This window comes from Cyclopterus lumpus, chromosome 15 (genome assembly GCF_009769545.1).
Source record: "Cyclopterus lumpus isolate fCycLum1 chromosome 15, fCycLum1.pri, whole genome shotgun sequence".
Taxonomy (NCBI): Eukaryota; Metazoa; Chordata; class Actinopteri; order Perciformes; family Cyclopteridae; genus Cyclopterus; species Cyclopterus lumpus.
Window position 1 is genome coordinate 10,745,210 of NC_046980.1, and position 21,646 is coordinate 10,766,855.

At 42.0% G+C, this 21,646-nt stretch overlaps 1 protein-coding gene across 1 annotated transcript in view; it reads left to right on the forward strand.

The window, feature by feature from the left end:
- The window catches only part of lrmda (leucine rich melanocyte differentiation associated), a 185,857-nt gene that overhangs the window by 149,395 nt on the left and 14,816 nt on the right, over positions 1 to 21,646 (forward strand). The window contains exon 6 of the mRNA XM_034552650.1: positions 14,995 to 15,079. Coding sequence (XP_034408541.1) covers positions 14,995 to 15,079 — 85 coding nt within the window. The remainder of the gene's footprint in view (positions 1 to 14,994; positions 15,080 to 21,646) is intronic.

Consider the following 21,646-nt stretch of genomic DNA (forward strand, 5'->3'; position numbering starts at 1 on the left):
GCCAGCCGTCCTGCTGGGTACAGAGTGAGTGAGTGAGTGATGGACTTTAGTTTCACTTCTCTGTGGCTAAACTTAAGAAAAGGAACCCCATTCCTCTGCCTGCCATTGCCAGCTGTGAGTGGTTGTCAGGGTTGGTGCTGGTCCAGGGTCTGCTAATGGTGCTGTCTGTCTCAGTCAAGTCCTTAAGACCTTGAGTCCCTCAAGAGACACCACGCTCCAAAGTTTGACTGGAATTAAGCACCTGGTGAATGAACAGAGGGCAACTGAGCTGTCACCGTGGATGAAATCATTGTGACATTACAAGTACAGTTCCCGTCTTGAGGGGCTGTGTTTGAAGATGTTGTCATGCACTCTTACCCGGCTGAATGTCAGGATTAATCATTTCGCGAATCAGTGGATTTGTGAAAAGGACGTTGGTAAACAATAATTCCTTGTGTGCCTTTATACTAGTTGGATTACATATCGATTATCTTACCAAAAGGAGAACCTCTCCAAAAAGCGTGAGAAAAACACAACATTGATGCTGAGAAGGATCCCGGGAGCTTCCACAAACAAACAAGACTAATTCAATGCTTCACTGACACAAAAGCACATTCAGTCAAAGCGCCAAATAACATCCTTGTCAAGCATCTGGTAAATAGGTTGTTTGGCACCTTAACAACAAGTTGCAGTTCAGGCCCATTCACATTGTCAGCAGACACAACAGGCAAGCTGCCTGAGAATGAGAGGCTTAGCCCTCCAATAAAATAAAGAGGAGCTGCAAGGGAGAGCTTGGGCAGCCTAGAGAGTTTAGGACCAGCAGTGTAGCTATTACAGGATGTCAGAAAATATGCTTAATTGAAAATGATTAAGGCTCTCATAAAAGCCGATCAAGTCAGGGTTTTGGGAGAAAGCGCAATTGTCCCACATAATCCTCTCTGTCGCTGTTCTTTCAGCTGGATGAAGAGATCAAAAAAGAAGGGATTTTGTAAAGGCCAGAGCTCCCTGTGCGGCAGCTTCTCTCCCCGGTGTTCAATCTCCTTTTCAAATGCACTTCCTCTCTCTCTCTCTCTCTCTTCCCTCCTACGTTTCTTTTTTGTATTTTTCGCGCTGATGTTTATCACCGGTCACAAAGTATGCGGAGGTCAACATCCAGCCCTTTGTCGGGATTTTTGCTCCCGTTTTGCCGATAAAATGCCCGAGCGCTTTGCGTGAAGTTGTGAAGCATGATGGGGGCTTGTGCGACAGCGTGTTTAGCGCTTGCACAGCATTGCCCCTCATTATCAGACATCAAAGAAAGACACACACATGCGCTCACCCACACACAAGCCATGGGTTGTACTCCCATGTCTTCCTTTATCCATCTTCCAGGAGAAGAAAAAAAGCCAAGACATGAGGGGAGAAAGCGGTTTGAAATGAAAGCTAGAGGGGCCCAGAGAGAGTCAAAGTGAGACACACACAGACATTCACACACACATAGATCCATTCAGCTCACAGCTGATTCCTCTGAGTTGGGGGGAGTACCCTGCCCTCGTGCCCTCTCTTTGAAGTGAGGCACAGGCCGTATGTACAGACCCCAGAGAGGGGCATGTCTACATCCCCCCCTTTAGGCTGGCTGAAGGCAGCAGTCCGAGCAGAGCACACAAGGCAGAGAAAAGAATGCAGCTTTCCTAACTGAGCTGCTTTCTCTCAACACCACAGAGGGATTTTGGTGAAAGAAAGATTGTTGAGGGCAATGAAACACACCATACTTTACATTAATGTCTGCAATGTTTAAGGAAATAAGATTTGAGAGAGGGCTCTGTGTGATCTCCCCCTCTTATTCAACAACCCAGTGGTCTTGATGAAGTTATTTTAAGGATGTTGTTATCGGTCACTTGGAAAGTGATATCATGCAGCTCATTCAATTCGCCCTCGTCGAGATCTGTAATGGCCTCCACTATTTATCTTAAGATTGATGTAAAATAAATTCCCCCAAACAGCAACATGAGCGATGAGTGTTTAGTTCTAGTCTCAACATTTATGTTTCAGTCAGTGGATGAAGAGGGATCGTGTCCATTTGTGTCGAGTGCAACACCATTAACCTCTAGTCCGATTAGCAGGACGGAAGAAAAACTCTGAGCAGATGATTTCTGTCACTGTAATGTCGCACTGTTGTTCTCGGCTGTCGAGGCTGCGCTTATTGAACGCTCACTGTGAACACACACACGCATGCACTTTGATGGACCGTTCCCGGCTTGTGCGCCCGGCTCACGGGTTGGGTGGGATGCAGCGAGACGGTGTGAGGTCTTGTCTGGTCTGGGCCACTCTTGCTCTGCTCTGGCCTCGGGGAATGTTTGGCGTGAGATAAGGCTGTGTTTGAAGAGGAGCTCCAGATGCTCGTATATTACAGGTTGTCTTGTCATGCCACAGATAAAGCCTTGGAGAAGCTCCTGTCGCCAGGCCGTACCACACACAGACGCACACTCACAAGGAAGATAAATGTTTAGAGGAGGCATTCGCCCTTCCACAGTGCCGTGCTGTGGACGGCAAGGCTGTCAGAGCACGGACATTTTTTTAAGGCTGTGGCTCATGTCTGCAGCATCTAGATTGTGACGTTATATGTGGCATATCACTTCTTATAAACATATGATTACATTTCCCAATACTTACGCAGTTTTATAAAGGATATGTTAGCCATAACAAACTCTGACAGATAGCTACACTGGTGAAGACCATGTGCCATTTATTTTTTAGCATGCTCTGGATTTCTGAGATTACATTTTGTCCTATTTTGTCCTCTTGGTGTTCTCTACCTGACTGTCATGCTTGCCTTAACTTTATTAGGCCTGGAAATAGCTTGTACTGTAGGTCACATCAAGCTGTGGTTTCAGTTCCATCTCAGGATGTAACCTGTTGAAAAGGCTATGTCAAAGACATAATACATATATATATATTGGTTATGGCTCCTCATTATTTAATTTGGCTAACCTCTGTGTCTTTGAATTGTATAAATCTTCTCATGGAAGACTGTGTCCCCGCTCTCCATCCACCCTTGAATGAGGTTATTCATCACTAATAAGACGAGTGATAGTGGGTTTGTGTAATGCAGGGACAGGTTTCCTCTGTCATTAAGTCATGTGTTTGCTAAAGTGGAATGGTATATTGCCTGGCATAAAACATGGCGTGTCTTCATTTGTCAGGCTCGTAGAGCTGTGAGACAAACGATGTTCAGAGTGTATGTCTGAGGGCCCTCTGAGACCACAGTTGAGCGGCTGCTCACTGGTGCGTTTCTCATGCTAATGTCATGGTCTCCCAGTCTATCTGTCACCCCATTACGCTAACATCATTATGCATAGGGGCCTGTCTCTGCCGTTGAAAAGAACAGAATCATTCCTGTCTCATTTTGAAGCAAATTGTTTGGGGAACATTTCTGTCTTTTTTTTCCTTCTTTTTTCCAGTGGTAATGGTGGGCCAATCATTTCCAAGGCTCCAGGTATGCAGATGAATGAATAGCTATTTGAGCTGTATGGTGAAAGGAGTTTTTGTATTATTCATGAGAGGGATGGTGTGTCTGAAAGAGAAAGTGTGTGTGTGTGTGTGTGTGTGTGTGTGTGTGTGTGTGTGTGTGTGTGTGTGTGTGTGTTCATGCACATGTGTGTGAAGTGGCAAATGTGTCTCTATCAAACATGCATATATTCTCACACAGGCACAGTGTACATGCATTGAACAAGCCTGCCTACACAGCCGCGCTTAGACATTTCCAAAGGATGTGACCTATGAGGGAAATCCCTGCTTTGGATTAGTAGTTGACATTTTTAAATACTTAACTATTGGCTGTATGGCAACAAATATTATAGTCATGATCAAGATACCCACTGTCAGTGTCCACCCCTCTTAGCATGGCATTATTTTAGTTTCTGAGCTGCGAAGGTGTTTCTGAGTGAGATCGTTCTGCGATGATCTTCTCACTCTCTTCACTTGGAATCTTTTCATCTCCCCCAGTGCAGGTTCAAATCCAGGTTAAAACCTAAATCTCTCTGTCCTGGCAAAATGACACAAATTCCGATCTGTTAGCTCAGCAGATTCCCTGTGCCGGTGTGCAAGTCTCTGGCGTGTGTGCCATCTCTCCGTGCGGGAGCTATGCTGGCTATGCACCCACCTGCTAATTGAAAAGACTCAATCAGCTCTGCTAACGGAGGAGACAACCCTGGTCCCTGTAATTGCCCTGGTTCCAGTGCTTCGGCAAGGAGAAAAAAAAAACGCCTTTCTGTGTCTCAGTGTCATCATTTGCACAACGTTATGAATAGGTTAATAACATAAAATACTTTAATTATAGCTTAGTTGCCATATTGTTAATGGCACAAGTGTGGCTCAATTGAATAATACAGTTTCGACTATTAATTATCTGAAAGTGAACTTGCTTAAATTATATTTTACAGCCCCTTGATAAAATTACCGCTAGAGGCAATGTAATGATAGACAGACAAAGGCCATGCACGAATTATCATAAACTATTAGCTTGTTTCCAAAGGGTTTTATGTTAATCTTTTAGCGCTTAAGTACCCTGCAATTAACATATCAGGAGGAGCTGCCTTCCAGCTAGGCTTGCAAATTGAAGTCCTCAGATAAAAAAGCTATTGAGATGAAACCCTGACAGAGAAGAGGAGCTATCGCACTGAAGTGTGCTGGAATTCCGTTTTGTGTTTGTGTGTGTGTGCGCGCACATTTGCGAGCGAGGGAGAGCGATAGAGAGACTTTAAGAGCACTGAGACAAAGAATGAGTGAAAAAGAGAGCAAGATGCCGTGAGAGTGTCTGTGATCAAGGATGTATAACAATTCCATTATCTCTCCTGGGTGATGACATGAGATGTCTCTTTCAGGCCTCTTTCTCTTTGTCTAATGCTACACAGTGTGCAAGCTATAGGAGAATTGAAATGGCTCTCATCGGCTGCGATGGCAGCATCTGATGGAATGTGTTTACATATCAGGCTAGTGGCTTGATATGTAAATGTAGCGCGTTGAAAAGGCTACAGGGAGCTATGGTTCATTGTTAGGTCTTCACAGTCTGTGTTCCCTTTTATGCTAAACACAATTGTATCCACTGAGCGAGCATCTTGTAAACCACCCGTTGCCTTTGGTAGGTTAAACCCACAAAGGAGACCTATGCTTTGGAAGATATGCATGTTTTATAGGGTAATTGGCAGCTTTGCTTTTGTCTGCTTTGTCTTTGTTGTCGACACATAGCAGCTGACACCGTTTACATTTACAACAGTTAAATAAAAATACCCGTAACACATCTTATGTTCAGTCTAGTTTGAGTTTTTTGTCTTGCTTACTAACTATAGGAAATTAAATTGTATTACCTTTTTATATATATATCTATATATATATAGATATATATATGTTATTGAATGCATTTTTTTTATTTTTTTATAATTAGCAACTTCCTTTTTGTATTTGTTAGGCTTTTTTATGTCTTTAACCATCTCGTCATCCTCATTGTAGGGAGTAATTCACTATGTATGTGAGTAATGAATGGTTAGTCCATTACACATGGTATTCTGTACATTCTAGTACACATCAGTCCTGACTCAGTGAACCCATATTGCCCATAGATATATGACCCCACTGAGGCCTTAATCTCATGTTAAAGATTTGTTGGCCTCTAGAAGTCAGTCCTAGCATTGAATTGCCTCGCCTGATTTATATTCACTGGCATGGAAGGGGAGCCAAATGCACTATCTGCAAAGCAGATGCTTCAGCAGTGCCCTTGTATTATGCTTTATATTTTTCCTGAAATAAAACCTGGAAACAAGGTTGTATCCTTAAACCCGCTCTGCCCTCTTTTTCTTTTTCTCTCTTTGTATTTCTTCCTCTTTTTTGACTCTTAACGGTCGTCCATGAAAATCATAACCCGACACAAATATGATGTTTGTATTCTAATTATACAAATACAGTACCATATAGTATCCTAACCCTTAGACTCAAGGTTTTTCATTTCTTTTATTGCTGAATATGAGAGCAGAAAACCCAGAGAGAAACTAAACAAAATCCTGACAAACACTGACTTTAAAACCAAATTCTTGTGTGTCAGCCCCTGTAATTTATGTGGTGGAGATTACAAAGCTACCGATACAATAAATTAAACTGATGGACAGAATTATGCCCAGTGCTTCCTGCTCTCCCCAGTGACGCACACTAACTTAGCACTGGCTGACAATGAGTGTGATTTAGCACCTGGGCAAGAGTAGGGAAGGGAAAACATTCACAGGCAGAGGCACCCAGGCCTCACTTTGGCCCACAGCCTAGTGAATAAAATCCCGCTTTAATTCCCCCACAAACGTGTCGCCATTAAATGACTAAGAATAGGGATTGCAGATCATAAATACTCTCTGATTTATTAGCTAACAACAAAGAGCATAAGTCCAGCCAAAGAGAGGGAGATTGTTTGACAGAAGGTTGTCAAGGAGAGGAAAAGAGAGGAAAAACACACTCGTGCTCTCGTTCTCACTCACAGACACTCTAAATCTGACCGCGGATGTAGCCCAGCACTATCTCCTGCAGCAGCGTAGGAGCAGATGTGTCTGCTCCCTTCTCAATGTGTGACAGACAGAAAAGATAAACAGAGAGAAAAGCAGAGAGAGAGAGAGACGGAGAGAAGGAGAGAGGGAGGTAAGGAGAGCAGGAGCTGGCACGGCACTGGCTAATTTATCTCGCTGAGAGACAGATTAAAGAGAGAGGAGAGTGAAACAAAGTTCCACTGGCTTAATCAGCGGACAGCCTGCTCGCAGAAGACGTGATAAATCAGAGCAGGCTCAGAACAGGAGAGAGCCTTTTTGCTCTGGGAGGGAGTGGGAGAGACATCCTCAGCCAAACAGCGGTATCTTTTACACGGACTGTTGTGAATAGCAGCTTGTGTACTCGCTACGCGTACACTTGCAATCGATATTCATTGCTATTGTTTGAGCAAACACTGTTGTACAGTAGCCCTCTGCCGTTACTTTGTTTCCGACGCTGTTATTTTTAGTAGCGGGTGAACAATCCTGCCTGGTGGTGTTGCGTAAACAGGACAAAGGGACATGAAGGGCCTTAAGTTTCCCCTTGGTTTTTGTGTGCAGACGTGTCTTTCTTTAGCTTTGTGTCTGACAGGAGACTCACCCAAGGGCCTAACCCAGGAACAGGAAAAGGGGCTTAGATATCCCTGTGTCATTAGTTCACTACGGGGTCACAGCTGGGCCACTCTGAGAATGATTACACCTCTTGATTTATCTGCTTTGGAGCCCAAACACAGATAAATCTCCGAGCTCATCCCCGCCGTGGGATCCTCAGTGTCTGATAAACGGCCCAAGCTGAATAAACATCCACCGCTACCCCACCCCCGCAAACACCCAACCCCTCATGTATTATGAATAATTCATTCAGATTGCGAGGTCTGTTAAATGTGTATATTTTGTATCTTAAATGGCAAAGGTGCTTCGATGATCCCTATCCAATCCCATGTGCATGTCTTTGATGAAACGCTAGCAAGGCAGAGGTTGGCGGACATTTTGTTTTGTAGTTGTAAACTTTATTTACTCGCGCCACCAGTCTTCCTTCAGCATTTACACATAAATATACTTTATGCAAATGTGCCGCGGGTTAGCCGGCGCCGCAGCTCCGGTGCACATATTGGCCTGTCTGCGACTTTATGACAAAGTTCAAAATCATTCATTACAATGACCCCTGCGGTAAATTCTGTTGGTGGAAAATTGTCCCAGCTCTCCTGTTTGTTGAGTGGATGTGATCACGAGTGCATTTTTAACTTAATTAATTGCCTGTTTGTGTTGACAAGAAATTTATGCAGTAATAATTTGCTTGAAATAGATGCAGAGCGCAGGAAATGAGATATCCATCAGGGCGCTTGTGTTCTGCCAGCTGCACCGCGGCTAATATGAAAGTATTTCAGGCTGCTCAGATCCTGCTGTTTGCGCAGTCAAGATTATATATACCCACGATCCATTGCCTGCCTCAGAGGCGCTCATGGAGGTCTATGATAACAAAGACTATGTGATTTATGGCCTGCTGTGAAAGCAGAACTTGATGAGATTAAACAATTTCATAGCACGAGTGTTTCTCAGAGGGCCCTCTGATTTGTGGCAAACAGCGCCGACAGTAAATCAGGTTTATATATCTGAAAGCATGCTCAGCAAAGGAGTGCAATTACTGTTTGAGACAGCTACTTTTTATTTAATTTTTATCCCTGGTTTGTCTCTTTTATTCCTGGCCTGTCACATAGCCACTCACCTTCATAAGTCCTTCCGAGGAAAGGATTGAAGAAGAGAGGAGGTGTAGAAGTCGAGGAGGGGAAGACACAGTGGCGTGGGCCCTCTGCTATCTCTCCTCCACAGCTTTTTGTGAAACAACAACAACAACAACAACAACCAGGGGACAATGATGGCCACCGGCAGAACAACACGGGCCTCCATAGAGCAGGGGGAAGCACTCCATTTTTAATGCATTGTTTGCCTGCTGCTCTGTCCCTGTCTGGGTAAATGGAGTAGGCAAAGTGTAATTAGAGAGCTGGGCTTTGCTCCGTGCCATAAAGATGACATGGTGTAATGATACAGCTTACAGGCCCGCAGAGGGTTCTGTCTCGCGACGCAGGATCTGGGTCGTTTGCCTGTGACTTATGATAGGTGTGAAAGATGACAGTGTTATCATTGCGACGTGAAACTCAGACATGTGGATGCTGGAAATGTCTTTCGAAAAGGTTGTCAGGGATTGGAGGCAAGCAGAGATAGATAGAGAGCATATTTACCATTTGTGTTTACAGTTTGTAGTGGAATGTTTTCAAATGAAGAATAAGGAGGGATCTAATTTCAATTCAACTTAATTATCATCATTATGTTTGTTTGTAGTGATCTATATATGCTGAAAGAATAAGGTTTTAAAAAGCATAAACAATATTTTTTTAATTTTTTATTTTATTGGACATTTGGCATTGAGTTGAGGTCAGAGTCCTTACATTTCAATAATTGTCCTGTTTTGACATCATGTGATTCTGCATCTGTACTAATCAACAAATCAGTTTGTATTTGTGAGTGAATGTAAGTGAGCCTGTAAGTACATGTGCATGAGTGTTTCTTGTATTAAAATAATGGTTAAGGGTGTGCGCAAGCTTTTTAATGTGAGTCCAAATCTGTGTGTTTTGAAGTTGTGGTTAAATGTTCCACGGTTGTGTGTGTGTGTGTGTGTGTGTGTGTGTGTAGGTATCCATGGGTGAAGATGTGAGTTGTGCATCTGTCTGCATCATCCCATATCTTCCCAGAAAACATCAAGAGATCTCATTATTTCGACATATCTATCATAGCTTTTTTTTCTTTTTTTTTTTCTCGCCGTATGCCTTGAGTCAAAATTAGTTTTCATCCCCTCTGTGATCTTATTGACTGAAGCCGGCTCAAAGTAAAGAAAATCTCAGTGTTCGTAGCGAGGCTGAGTCAAACACACACTTCACACAGCCGCAGTCTGAGTTAAGCATTGCTAAGTAACCTTCACATTTCACTCGTGTGAAGAGCTAATTTCCTTTAAGTTCACATGTCACTTTTTGTGGCTCTTTTTGTGGGTCCTCTTCAAATGTCTTTCTGCGTCTAATTGCATAGGAAACATTCCAGACAAGCTGGTGTGACAGGCCCGCTCCCAGAGTCTTCAATTATTAAACATCCTACACTCTAGAAAACAGCCCTGACGTTAGCTACAGCCCCTAATCAGAACAGAAGGCCTCATGATATGTCACACTCCTTAGTTGCTGTGGTTTTGTGTACCTGTGTGTGTGTGTGTGTGTTTGTGTGTGTGGTTGGAAAGTTGAACATATTTCTTTTCGCATCAGTTAAATAAGGCAAAACTCTGACAAAGATGATTTTCTTGTCAAAGGTAGATCAGACTATTTGCATCTTCCTTTTTTTCTTCCTGTTTTAGAGATAAAAGAAAGTTTGTACTTCTGAAAATATATGAAACAATCAGTTGTGTTCTGTGTACAAGTTTGAATAAGACACTTTATTATTGTTTTAACTAATATATCCAACATTTTGTGATTATTTTTGTTTTGCCTTTGTAACATTGTAGCTACATAATCTGTGCCACTGCAAAGGTCAACCTAGACCAAAATAAGAAAGAGCCTCAAGCTAATTGTGCTGCATACCTGTAATGTGGGCAAACATTTCCGCTTTAAAACACTCATTCTGTAAGACACTCCAAGTAAAGGTCAAACGGATTCTTACATTTCAACCTAAAAACAAATACAGCCTTATTACCATCTATGAGTCATCGCTGTGGATGATTAACGTCCAGCAGCACTCAACCTTTGCCTGTCTGACACTTAACCGTACACAAAACGGCAATGTTCCCTGTTGCTGGTTCGCTCCGTGTGCCCCGACGGGGCTCCCGGCGAAACATCGGAACAGTTGCTCGTGTGATCAGTGATCATATGATACATTTTCTCAGCGAGTTCATTGGAGTAGAACTGGTAAATCATTAAACACAAGCTCAGCAGTCTTTCTGCTCAGCAAAAGACTGCCGTACTACCCACAAGCCCAGGCACCCTTACATCAAATGTTCTTCCCCCTGCCATTACCTAAGAAAACAGAATTCATGCTTTTCATGCTCACAACAGAGACTTAAAACACATTATATTATATCTTCTTCCCTTAGACGCTTTCATTAAGGTCAGATTAAAAAAAAGAAGAATTTTAATTTTAATTTTAATATAATTTAATCGATTTTACCTCAACCAACGCAAGCTTTTTTCAGCTAAATAATGACATCCAAATATAATATTTTGTGTTTTAGTAGACCATAATATTAGGCTTCTGTTTGAAAACACTCTACAATATGCACAACACTTCTCTGTGTACATCTATATTAGGGGTAGGTTTAATATTTGGTTGTGAATTAGAGAATATTTTTTTTTTCATCATTGATATTTTATGATCTAAAGCTGGTGCTACTCATTCGCTTATTTCTAAAAGTGTTGTATTGTTTGTAACCCCGTAACTTCAGAAGTGTGACACATGGATCACAAAAGAATTCTATCTAGTGAAGTAATAAACGTGTCATGCCAGCATTAAATGTTAACTCAAAATAAGTTCACAAGTCGTGTCTCCTCTGATCTCTAACATGATCAGAAAGCAGCACCGGTTTACAGAGACAAGATGTAAAAAAAGTTCCATGCACAGACACAAAAGAAATATTTTGATACAGACCCAAAGAGAAAACATATCAAAAGACATTTTTATACATGTCTTTTGCAAGCACAAAAAGCAGAAATGGTGTCAAGAGAAAACAAAACAGAAGGCTTGTTTCTTCCAACAATTGCTTTAAGCTACAAAAATCTCCTTGAGTCCCTAGCCTCCCCTCAATGTCAGCCCCCCCCCCCCCCTCTCTCCTCTTCGTTTCTCTCTTTTCCCCTTCTCCCTCTCCGAGGCAGGACAGGGCCCTCTTTGCACCCTGATAGGTTGCATGCTGATGCTTAGCAACAACATTCCTGTGCCCTAAGTAGCATTAAGCCTCTGGCTGAACTCTTTGATGTGGCTGTCAGGCCACATTTATTTCCTTTTAGCACTTTGTCTACTTGTCCAGATGTATAAGGAGATAAAAAGGGCTGGTGTTTACACTGGTCTCCCTCTGTAGCGCGGCTGTAATTAGATTGTATTGCTGGTCAGTCTTAAGGAGGGAGGTGAGGTGAGGCAAGGCAGGAAACCACCTGTGCCGGGATGAGTCGGTCCGGGTGAGACCTCAGAGCCGGGCTTGCGAGCGAGGAAAGCAGTGTGTTACTTTAGTTACTTTATGTACTTTTGTAACATCACTCTGTGGCAGCCAACATCATAATCGCACTCTTGTGAAATCTTTTTAGATCGCTTGTATCGTTGTAATGTTCTGTACGATCACACCCATCAAGATTTTAAAATCGACAGCTTAAGCTTGCAAAAACTTTGTAAACTTAGTTGCGGTTACATCTGAAAAACACCTGGCGATGCGTCAACCTTCCCCGACCCACTTTTTGGTATCTCGTATTTCCAGGAACCCCACTGTGGAGGTGGTTATGAGCTCCGTGTGGCTCTCTTTGTGCTTTGCTTTTCTTGTCTATCCGTCCCTCCCCTGTCTCCCTCTTCCTGCTCCCCTCTCTCATGGTGATTTGTTGGAAGTAATAATCACTATTGCCTCTGGGTTTATCAGCATTTATTCACATAACAACACAGAAAGGGAGAAGACAGACAGCATTGGTGTGATGTATTATCCAGTACGGGAATCATCTTTCATAATGACATCCTCTCTCAGCCACTACCCTTTTCTCTTTAACACACACACACACACACACACACACACACTTTCTACATTTCTCTCTTCCTATTTCCACTCCCCTCTGTCCACCCTTTATTATCACAGAATCCATGGTGCTCCCCAGCCTGTAAATTCGTGCCGCATTATCATAAGCTGTGGTGATAACTCACATTGCACAGAGACAATAATGATGTGAACACTCAGCATATGCCCCGGGCGGAGCAAATTAAAACAATGCTCAGCTTGATGAGCAGACTAATCTGGACAGCAGAGCGACTGAGAGAAAGGGAGAGAGGAAAAAGGGGTTCCAGGACCATCTTAAATACACGACACAGCAGCACCTCCCTCTGTTCAGTGTAGGTACAACTTAAGAAAACAAGAGAGGGAGACAGGGAGAGAAAGAGAAGAGACAGGAAATGGGGAATAAAGACATTAAGAGCATAGATGAAGTGCTTGTTCAGAGCTAAGAGTGAAACATTTTGATGTCAATGTTGGATTTTTATGAATTTATTTCACAGTCGTGTAGCACTCTGTTTATTATGACAATTAAGTGTCAACAACATCACAGCGGCCTTCAAAGACTAGTCTTATAGTCCATCTTTATAGTCCCTTTGTATGTCAACTGTTTAATATATTGAAATTATCTCAGAAATCAATCTATTGATCCTCAAAGCAAGTACAAGTCAGAAAAGTGTCCTTCCACATGCTTTTTCATCATAAATATTGCCGCTTCTTTTTCATCATAAACATTGCTGCTTCTCCTTCTCCGGACGGGCCGCCGACTGAAGTGAAAGAGTGCAGATGTTGAGGGGTACGGAGGAAGGTCCGAGAGGAGAAAAGAGAGGATAAGGACATGAGAAAGCTGGCTGATGTTGGGTGGGTGGGGTGAAATGGTTGTTCTGGATACGACAGGAAGTGACAAACACAGATGTTGAATGGACAGGGTGTTTGATCAGCAGGCAAGATACTGGGGAGGTGAAGTGGTGGTGTCATGCATAGCACAGGGACCGGGTGGGTGGTAATACTGAAAGTCCCATAGGACTAAAACCAGCCCAGGGCTTTATTCAGTATTCAACTAACCCCAGCAGTCCTCCCTCTCCTCCTTCTCCTCCAATGCCCCTGTAACATAGTCGGTGGGTGGTGCTGTTAATAATGTGGCAACTGGGAAGATTAATTGTGAGCAAGCAGCAGGATTAGAAGGGGCTTTTTGGGGCCAAGCAGGCCAGAAGAGGCCCTGGCTTGTGATCTTTCAAGCAGGCCAGGAAATGAGGCAGGCACGGGAGCAACATGGTGGCTCAGAAGAGCATGGAGGTAGATCAAATAGAGGGCTCACAATTCTTCACGGCTCATTTGCTCTGTTAGCTCAGAATATATGTATGAGATACAGGCATTATCAGCTATAACCTCAAAACCAAATGGCAAAATTAATAGCGGTAATGGTCATTTGGTAAATGGTCATTTTGGATCTTTCTGGCCTATTTCAATATCTATTTTGCCAGTGATACATGAGTATGAATACCTGATTGTTTTTTTTACTGAGCACAGTATGTTCTTATTTGGGGTTGTTTTACTTTTTGCATTACACATTCCAATCAAGAACAGTGTACAAGAGTGATCTGTGATATTTCTAAACTGGTTTCAGCCACTCCAGAGGCAGCAGGTCTGCTGTCAAAACAATATTTCTATTTCAAGCTGTTTCTTTCAAACGCATGATGTGCCAGCATATGTAGTAAGGTCTCAGAATAAGCTTATTTTGCCATTTTTTCCTCTTTGGTGTAATGTGACACACATGCTGGCCAGGCCTAATGCCTTTCAGAGATGCTATCTGAAAGCACATTATGTGATCGTTTTCAATTCACAGTGCTCTCTTTGCCCATGAAGAATATGGTTCCATTTAACAGTGCAGACCATTCCATTTCTCAAGGTTATGCATGGGCATGTAGAGGAACAACAATACAAGTGGGAAAAATGCAGCTCCAAACCATCTCTAATATGTATTTGTCAGTTGAGTCCCTTGCGATGATTAAAGACCCAGTGAATTCCTTCCTGCAGAAAGGGAAAGTATTTCTGCAAAGGCATCGGATATCGCTGGGTCATGATAAACTGCCTGCCTGCTCCACTACCTAAAAGGCTGAGGGGAAGGAAGAGGATGTTTTGGACCTTGAAAGTGTATGAAGGAACAACAACACAAGAAACTCTTGACCCGTTCGGGAGCATGCTCTGATATTCAGGCCTCGGTTTTCTCTTTGTCTTATAGCAGCGCTTTTTTTTCTTCTTGTTTTGCAGCCAGGAATCTATGCACATATTTATCTCACGTTTCAATTATGTGTCATTAAATGAGGTCGCCAGTTAAAGTGCAAATTGCATGTCCTCTCTGCGGAGAGGACTGCCTTTACAAAACCATGCTGGATTTGGCTGCTCGGAGTGAGTGACATCTACCCTTTTGTTGACCACTGCAGGAGGTCACGGCTGAGTGAAGGTTAAGACCTTTCCTCCCTAACCAGGTCGTAGATCAGATCATCAAAGACAGGAGTAAAGCTCCTCAAAACGTGAGAAGCAATAAAACATGACCTGCCACATTATGCAATAAAACAGGTGAAGTGTTTCCAACATTTCCTGCACCAATCCCAAATGATGTATGACCCTCACATTCAGCTCCAGTAACAACCTTGTTTCTTAAAAAATATTCATGCTTTTTGTTTGTCTCCTAACTCCTAGCCACCTAAGGAGACTGGATCTGAAAGTCACCTGCTGCCCTACACTCCTCTACCCCGAGGATCCAGAGATGCCAAGAACCACAAAGGTAAGGAATTGAGAAAGACCTATAGACTTCATAACCTTTTCAGTTAGGCGGTTTATACATGCATCCGATCAGATATTCTTTAAAGTAAACAAGAAGCGACACAATGTATTACCATACATTCAATCAAAACCTAGGCCCACGGATTATGCAAATATACGTCATAACCCAAACGAATACAGGGACTGGGAATCTATTGGCCTTGAGACTGCACTGAAGTTATGTTATCTATTCTTATTGATCTAATCTCATCTTTGCGAAGTGTTGATAGTGGGAATAAATCTGAGTAATGTAGGTTAACTCTGATTTGAATGTATGTGTGGGAGCACACAGAACATATACATAAGAAGCATCTTTGATATGTTGATATTAGACATTGATTAGGCCTCATGTTGACCCGGTGTAGTCAGTTGATGTAATTGTATAGCAACCCTTAGCATCAAACACTGCACTCTTAATGCATTGCATTAATTAAATATAATTGTGGAGGTCACCGCCTGCTTTTGATGCGGATTCTCAGATACTCAGACTTGTATCAGTTTCAAGTCCATGTACAGTTTAGTATTTAATTAGTTTGTGTCATTGGACTACCAAAATACATTTTTTTGGCTATTTTAAGAATTATAATTTAATAAAGATAATTTCTCACCGTAGGTGTCACCACAGAGTACAAGTAGCACTGGCAACCATTTACCATAATTTTAAATGCCGGACGAGCTAATAAAAGATGAAAGACCTGCTACAGTTCATCTATTACTGAAAGGTAGTGTTTAACATATATTCTTGCAAAACAAAATGTTCAAAGTAGGTCTTCTTTATTGTGAATTGCTTGACATCTCGGCTCGTGTCTTAACATCCTGAATGTGCAGTTTACAGTGAATCAAACTCCCGTTAGCCGGACTGTCTGAGTCGGGTGTGTGGAGTAGCTCCAACCAGAATAAAGAACAGTATATCCAGAGTCCGGCTTTTAAAAATAAGCCCCACTTGTCTCAGGTCATTTATTGTGCCTGAGAACTGTATCACATGTGTGTGATGGGTCGACCCCCGGTATGGTAGCACAACAGGTCGACGAGGAGAATCTCTACCCCTCGTTTCTGGTGCCGAGGACAGATCTATGTTATGAAGGCGTGAATGGTGGCAGCTCTCACCGGATATGAGGACAGAAAGATGCTTTGTCAGAATCAGACCTGGCTAAGAACAGTCCATTTAAAGGTGAGAGGATCTGACATGAAATATTTTCCCCTTCGTCTAAGATCTGAGCAGCAGTGACAGTCTCCATTTGTTATTTTTATGGTGCAGTGCTGCAGTCTTAGATAACAAAGCCCTCATTTTCGCCCTTCACCTTGTCCCCGCCTCCAGCCCTTACCCCAGCTCTTCGTTTTTTTCCTTTTATTTACACTTCTTAAACATACTTGTGTTTTCTGTACGTGTTGGAGATATCCTCATTCAAAGAGAACGAAGCTGTGGCAAAGCAGTGCTACAACAAACTACATTTTTCAGATAATTCCAAACCACTGTCTATTTACTGAGTTAAATACACGATGTAAACAATATGCTGAGCGATTTGATGTAGTTCAATGTGTTTCAGTGATATTAAATGTTGTTATTTTTGTTGTACTGTAGTGCTGAGAAACCACCAGTACATGAGATAAAAGCCACTTGTGCTGCAATGATACTATATTGAATCATACCATTTTACGATATAGAAAAAGACTTTCCTTGGCCATGGATGTGGAATCATTACACCCTTAGTAAGCAGCTGAAATGTTTCTAAGAACACGTCTGTGTGATTGTGAGAGCATTTCTTTTAAACTGTTAATGAAGTGGCCTTTTTTTAATGGGGGTACAAGGGAGGCTGTGTCGTTTTATTCTTACTCCTGCAGTAGCAGGCAGATCTCGACTAACATCGCCCTGCCGGCTGCTCGGAAAGAACCTCCCTTTCCTCCTTTCAACCCTCTGCGCCCACCCCCTCCACTGTGTCACCTGTGTGGAAGCCCAAGAGCCTGGGTGCCAGAGGTAATTACAGCATGTAGGAGCTCCCCGAGGAGGGCAGCGCTGGCAGGTCACTGCCCGGAGAAGGAAGGGTGGAAACCAAGGACAGAACCAACCAAGACAGGATAAGCTCCTGTCTTGGCTGGTGGAGAAGTCAACCTGGAGGAGACGGAGTAAAACAAGGCAGGGAGGAGGGAGAGGAGGGATGAAAGCCAAAGGTGTGCTGTTGTTGTAGTGAAGTCTAAAGCAAGATTTCATAGACCAGATGTGACAAGCAATCGACATAGCAGAGGCAAGAGGAAGGAGAGAGGAAAAGACAGTAACATGACTCGCGTTAAACAGTGAAAAAAAGACCAGAATTAAAAATGAGAGAGAGCTAGACAAAAGACAAAGTGAAGGAGGACGGTGGGGGCTCCAGTGTGTCTTGGTGAAGTCTGGCAGAGGGGCCTGAGGATCCTCCACTACTGTCACCTTGGCTCTAACTCTTAGTACTGGTCCAACTGTCAACTCAACTCTAAATCTAATAGTCCAACATGGAGTCCCAGCCTAAAGTGTGTCTACTTGAAGACGGCCCTATACCATACAATTAGGCCACAGCCAATGACATGTAAACATTGTGCAGGGTTATTTATTACCAGCTTGTCATTTTTTCAGGCTATCACATTTTAAAGTGTGATTCACAAGTCATATCTAATTCTAACTGTAGTTTAGAAGTATGAAAAAAAGATGCTTCAGACTGTATTGATATTTATGTACACATAGAATGTTTTTAATGAAATACCATTCATTTCCTTCTGTATTTTTCAATAAATATGCTACTTTTGCACAGGCATCAGTTTAAATTTGAGTCGGCCATCCCTCAGCCGTGACAGCAGTAAATGAAAGGGATATATTTGTGCAAGTAGAGTAAACAGATGAGGGAAAATGCCTGAAATCTGCCTTACAGTATGAGCCCTGGGCCCTTTTAATCGTGTTGTTCTGGGCCTGCTTCCAGCTACTTTGTATGTATGTATCTTAAATGGTGCACAACTGTTATTAAAATCCCAGGAGGAAAGCTGCCATCAAAGCAAAAAAAGAAAACTCCTTCCTGATGACACCCATGGGGGGTTTTCACATTTGTTTGTCGGTTTGCTTTCATTACATGTCGTGGTGACCTGCACCGCGACTCCTGCTAGATTCCCCTTCGCTCCCTCGACACCCCCCCCCCCTCCCCCACAAAGAAATTTAGCAACGGGAACAGATCCAAACTAAGAGTAAACTGTTTTATAGTTGCTGCACAACAAATAAACAAACATCTGGAAGCATTCAGAGCAGCCCATTAGAAGGGCTCTGGGCTTTGCCAAAAAGGGGTAAATGATGAGGAATGGGCTGTCGAAAGGCTGGCGGAGACAGGGGAGAGGCCAGATGACGGAGCTGTGGGTGCTAAGCACTGCCTTTTAGAGCTCAGCTGGGCTTGGAGAGATCTACACCTGCTGCTATCTCCTCCTCCCCTCCTTTCCTCCACCAGACATCTGGATGGGATACATGACTAATGGATGTCTAAACTGCTAGTTTTGAAACTTAGCTATTGTCATTATGAAGGGAAAGGTCGTTGGTTTGACTGATGACTTAATGTTCTTTGCACAACGCACTTAGTCAAATTAAAAGTACGTTTGATGGCTTTAAAAAAGTGGTATGCGTCAAAACCATTATACAGCTGCCTAATGTCAGTTTAGTGTTACTTGATTAATAACCAGAGCTGATTATATTATTTATAACGGCATGCATCGGACGCTACAGATATTAACTTTTCATAATGTCCTGTTATTTCCAGTGAACACATGTGTTACTGGTTTACGGAAGGTTTTGGTAAATTAATTGATACGTTACCTCATGCATCTGATTTATTGGCGCTGGAGTTGTTTTCCATGCTTATCTTGAGTGACTCTGTTATTTTCTGTTTGATGTCACTCTGTAGGATGTCGAATAATTTAATTTATACTCTCATCTCTCTGCTGATAATCTTCCCACTGGACTGCCTTGGCATGTTCCGTGAGTATGGAAATGTGCTCTCAGGAATGTGGGGAGAAAAGACAGAGCACCTTTTGACGTTTCCCATTAGACACGTGTACGTGCTCTGCGAGACATTTCACTCAGCCTCGTAATGATTATAACAGCAGGATCTGTCCCCTGATAAACATCACTCTCAAACACAAAGACTTGCACTGGCCCCCACACAACTGAAATGAGGCATATGGAAAGAACAAAGTGAACGCTTTTCCTCCACACTAGTCCAAAGTACCCTTTGCATCGCTGCTTTCTGTAAACCTTTTTTTTGTTTTAAACTACAATGCATGTGTTCAGCACGGAGAAATGACAGATGATGAAACATTTCATAGAGAATGATATATGCAGATCTCTCTGCCAGCTACACGCCATGAGCATGTGTCGAGTGAGCCTCTGAAGCACGCTCTATGAGGTGAATTGACAAAGTAAAGACGTGGCCTCTTCCTGGGTACAGAGATCATAAAAGAATGTTTCCCAAGCACTCGCCACGGCATGAAAGTTTAATTTATTTGCAATGTTTTCCAGTTTGCGACCTGATGAGGTGTTTATGATTTGTTATGATCTTATAACAGTAAGATTGTCCTCCACATAGAGCCACATAAATTAAAACAATGCAATCAATGGTCTTGTTTTTTTGAATGATATACTATACTAGTACTAAAGCTATATATAAATTAGGATTTAATAATGTACCATAACTTCACACAGGTTATTAAAGAATGTATGTTATTGTTTATTAATTTACGATACACAAGCACTACTTACATATTTATATTGAGATATAAAATACTGTACTTCAGTGGGGAAATGTGGCTAAAAACATTTACTGTAATTAAGTATAGTTTTCTGCCACTTTATTCTTCTACTCCACTATAATTCTGAAATATCTTACTTTTTACTCCATGATATATTTTGAATAGCTATAGTTACCAGTTACTTTTCAGATTAAGATTTGACATATAAACATGTGTTCAGGTATTTAAAACTAGCGTTAATTCGTAAATATTAAAATGCTGCTCACGTATAAATTATTGTAATAATTTAAGCACATTTTACTGATAAAAAAAATAATTAATTAACAAAAAAAATGAATTACTTGTAATTAAGTATTTAAGTCTAAAATAAGTAAGTTACAGAATATAATCAAAAATATTAAATTAATTTGTAATTTGTAGTAAGTAATTTGTTATTTGTTTCATACACACTCTGTGTGCATATATTTGTAATACATTATTATTTTCTGCATGTGTGTAAGTGTTGGCACCTTCCTGCCTATTAATTGTTAATCCTGTTCCACATACGTTTTTGTAACCGAGACTTGTTTCAAATGAACAAGGACCAGAAGATACAGTCCAATCAATCTATTCTTTGGCGAGGTATCTCCTGCTGTACATCACAGTGCTGTATACGCCCCGTGTGTGAGGACAGGCTTTATTTCCTTTATGCGAGTCAGATGATTTGATATTATTCCTCCCAGGAGTAGATTGGCTCGGCAACATGAATACTCATTAAATCCGGCCTATGGAGATGGATGAGAGGAAATGGGACGAGGCAAACTGGGCCTGCAATCCCTTACAGCGGCTTCACAAAACACTACACTGTCCGCATCCAAAGTGATGAGAGCTCATTTTTGGAGGCAGGCCTGTCCTTTTTATTACTTCCCTGGAAATCACCTCTACATTTTCTCGTTCCGAAGCAGGTTAGATTAAAATGCCGGGGTAACCTCCTCAACTTCCATGACAGGCTTAACTGCCGAATTGTGACGTGCCGGCTCTAAACTGCTTTGAGAAAGCTGCCTTCCACCAAGTGTCATTATCTCTCTGTTATTAGATGGTACTCCGCTCACAGTGTGTGAATAATTCTGTTTGTGCTGGGTTTGGGAAGATGTCAGTGACACTATTGTTTTTACCTCTCTGTTTGATGTAGCTGAGAGAGTCTCCGGAGTGTCTTGAGTTCTTAAACTGATGTCGGACGTATACAGCAAAAACGTAAAGGGAAAAGATAGGGCTGTCATCTTCTGAGCCATTTCAGGATATTTGTCTCTTAGTTTGTCTTACTCATGGTATAAAAGTAAATCTTCTATATCTGATAGTCTGCTTTAATAAAGGCTGTTTCACAGTCAAGTTTAAAGTATCCTGGCACTGTTTTGACTGAAGTGATCCATAATCTCATTATGATGTCTCATAGATTAAATTTGACATTTTGTATTTAAACGTTATTAATCATACAAATTCATCTAACGTCACCGTTTTTTTTGTAGAACACCTCCATTTCTTTATAATGGACATTACGCATTTTGAACACTGAGCCTGAAAGCAAACGATCACACTTTTGAACTCCTCCATCCATCACCACTGAAATATGATGATTACAACCGTTTTCTCAGCAGCAGGATATGTAGCCTCCTAAATCTTTACCGCCCAAGACCACTCCAGACAAACCGGTTATTTATGATGATACAAACCCAACTGGACTCACTCGTTAAAACTTGCTCGGGCACAAAGACGCAAGTTTGAGGCAATACGTTGGCTT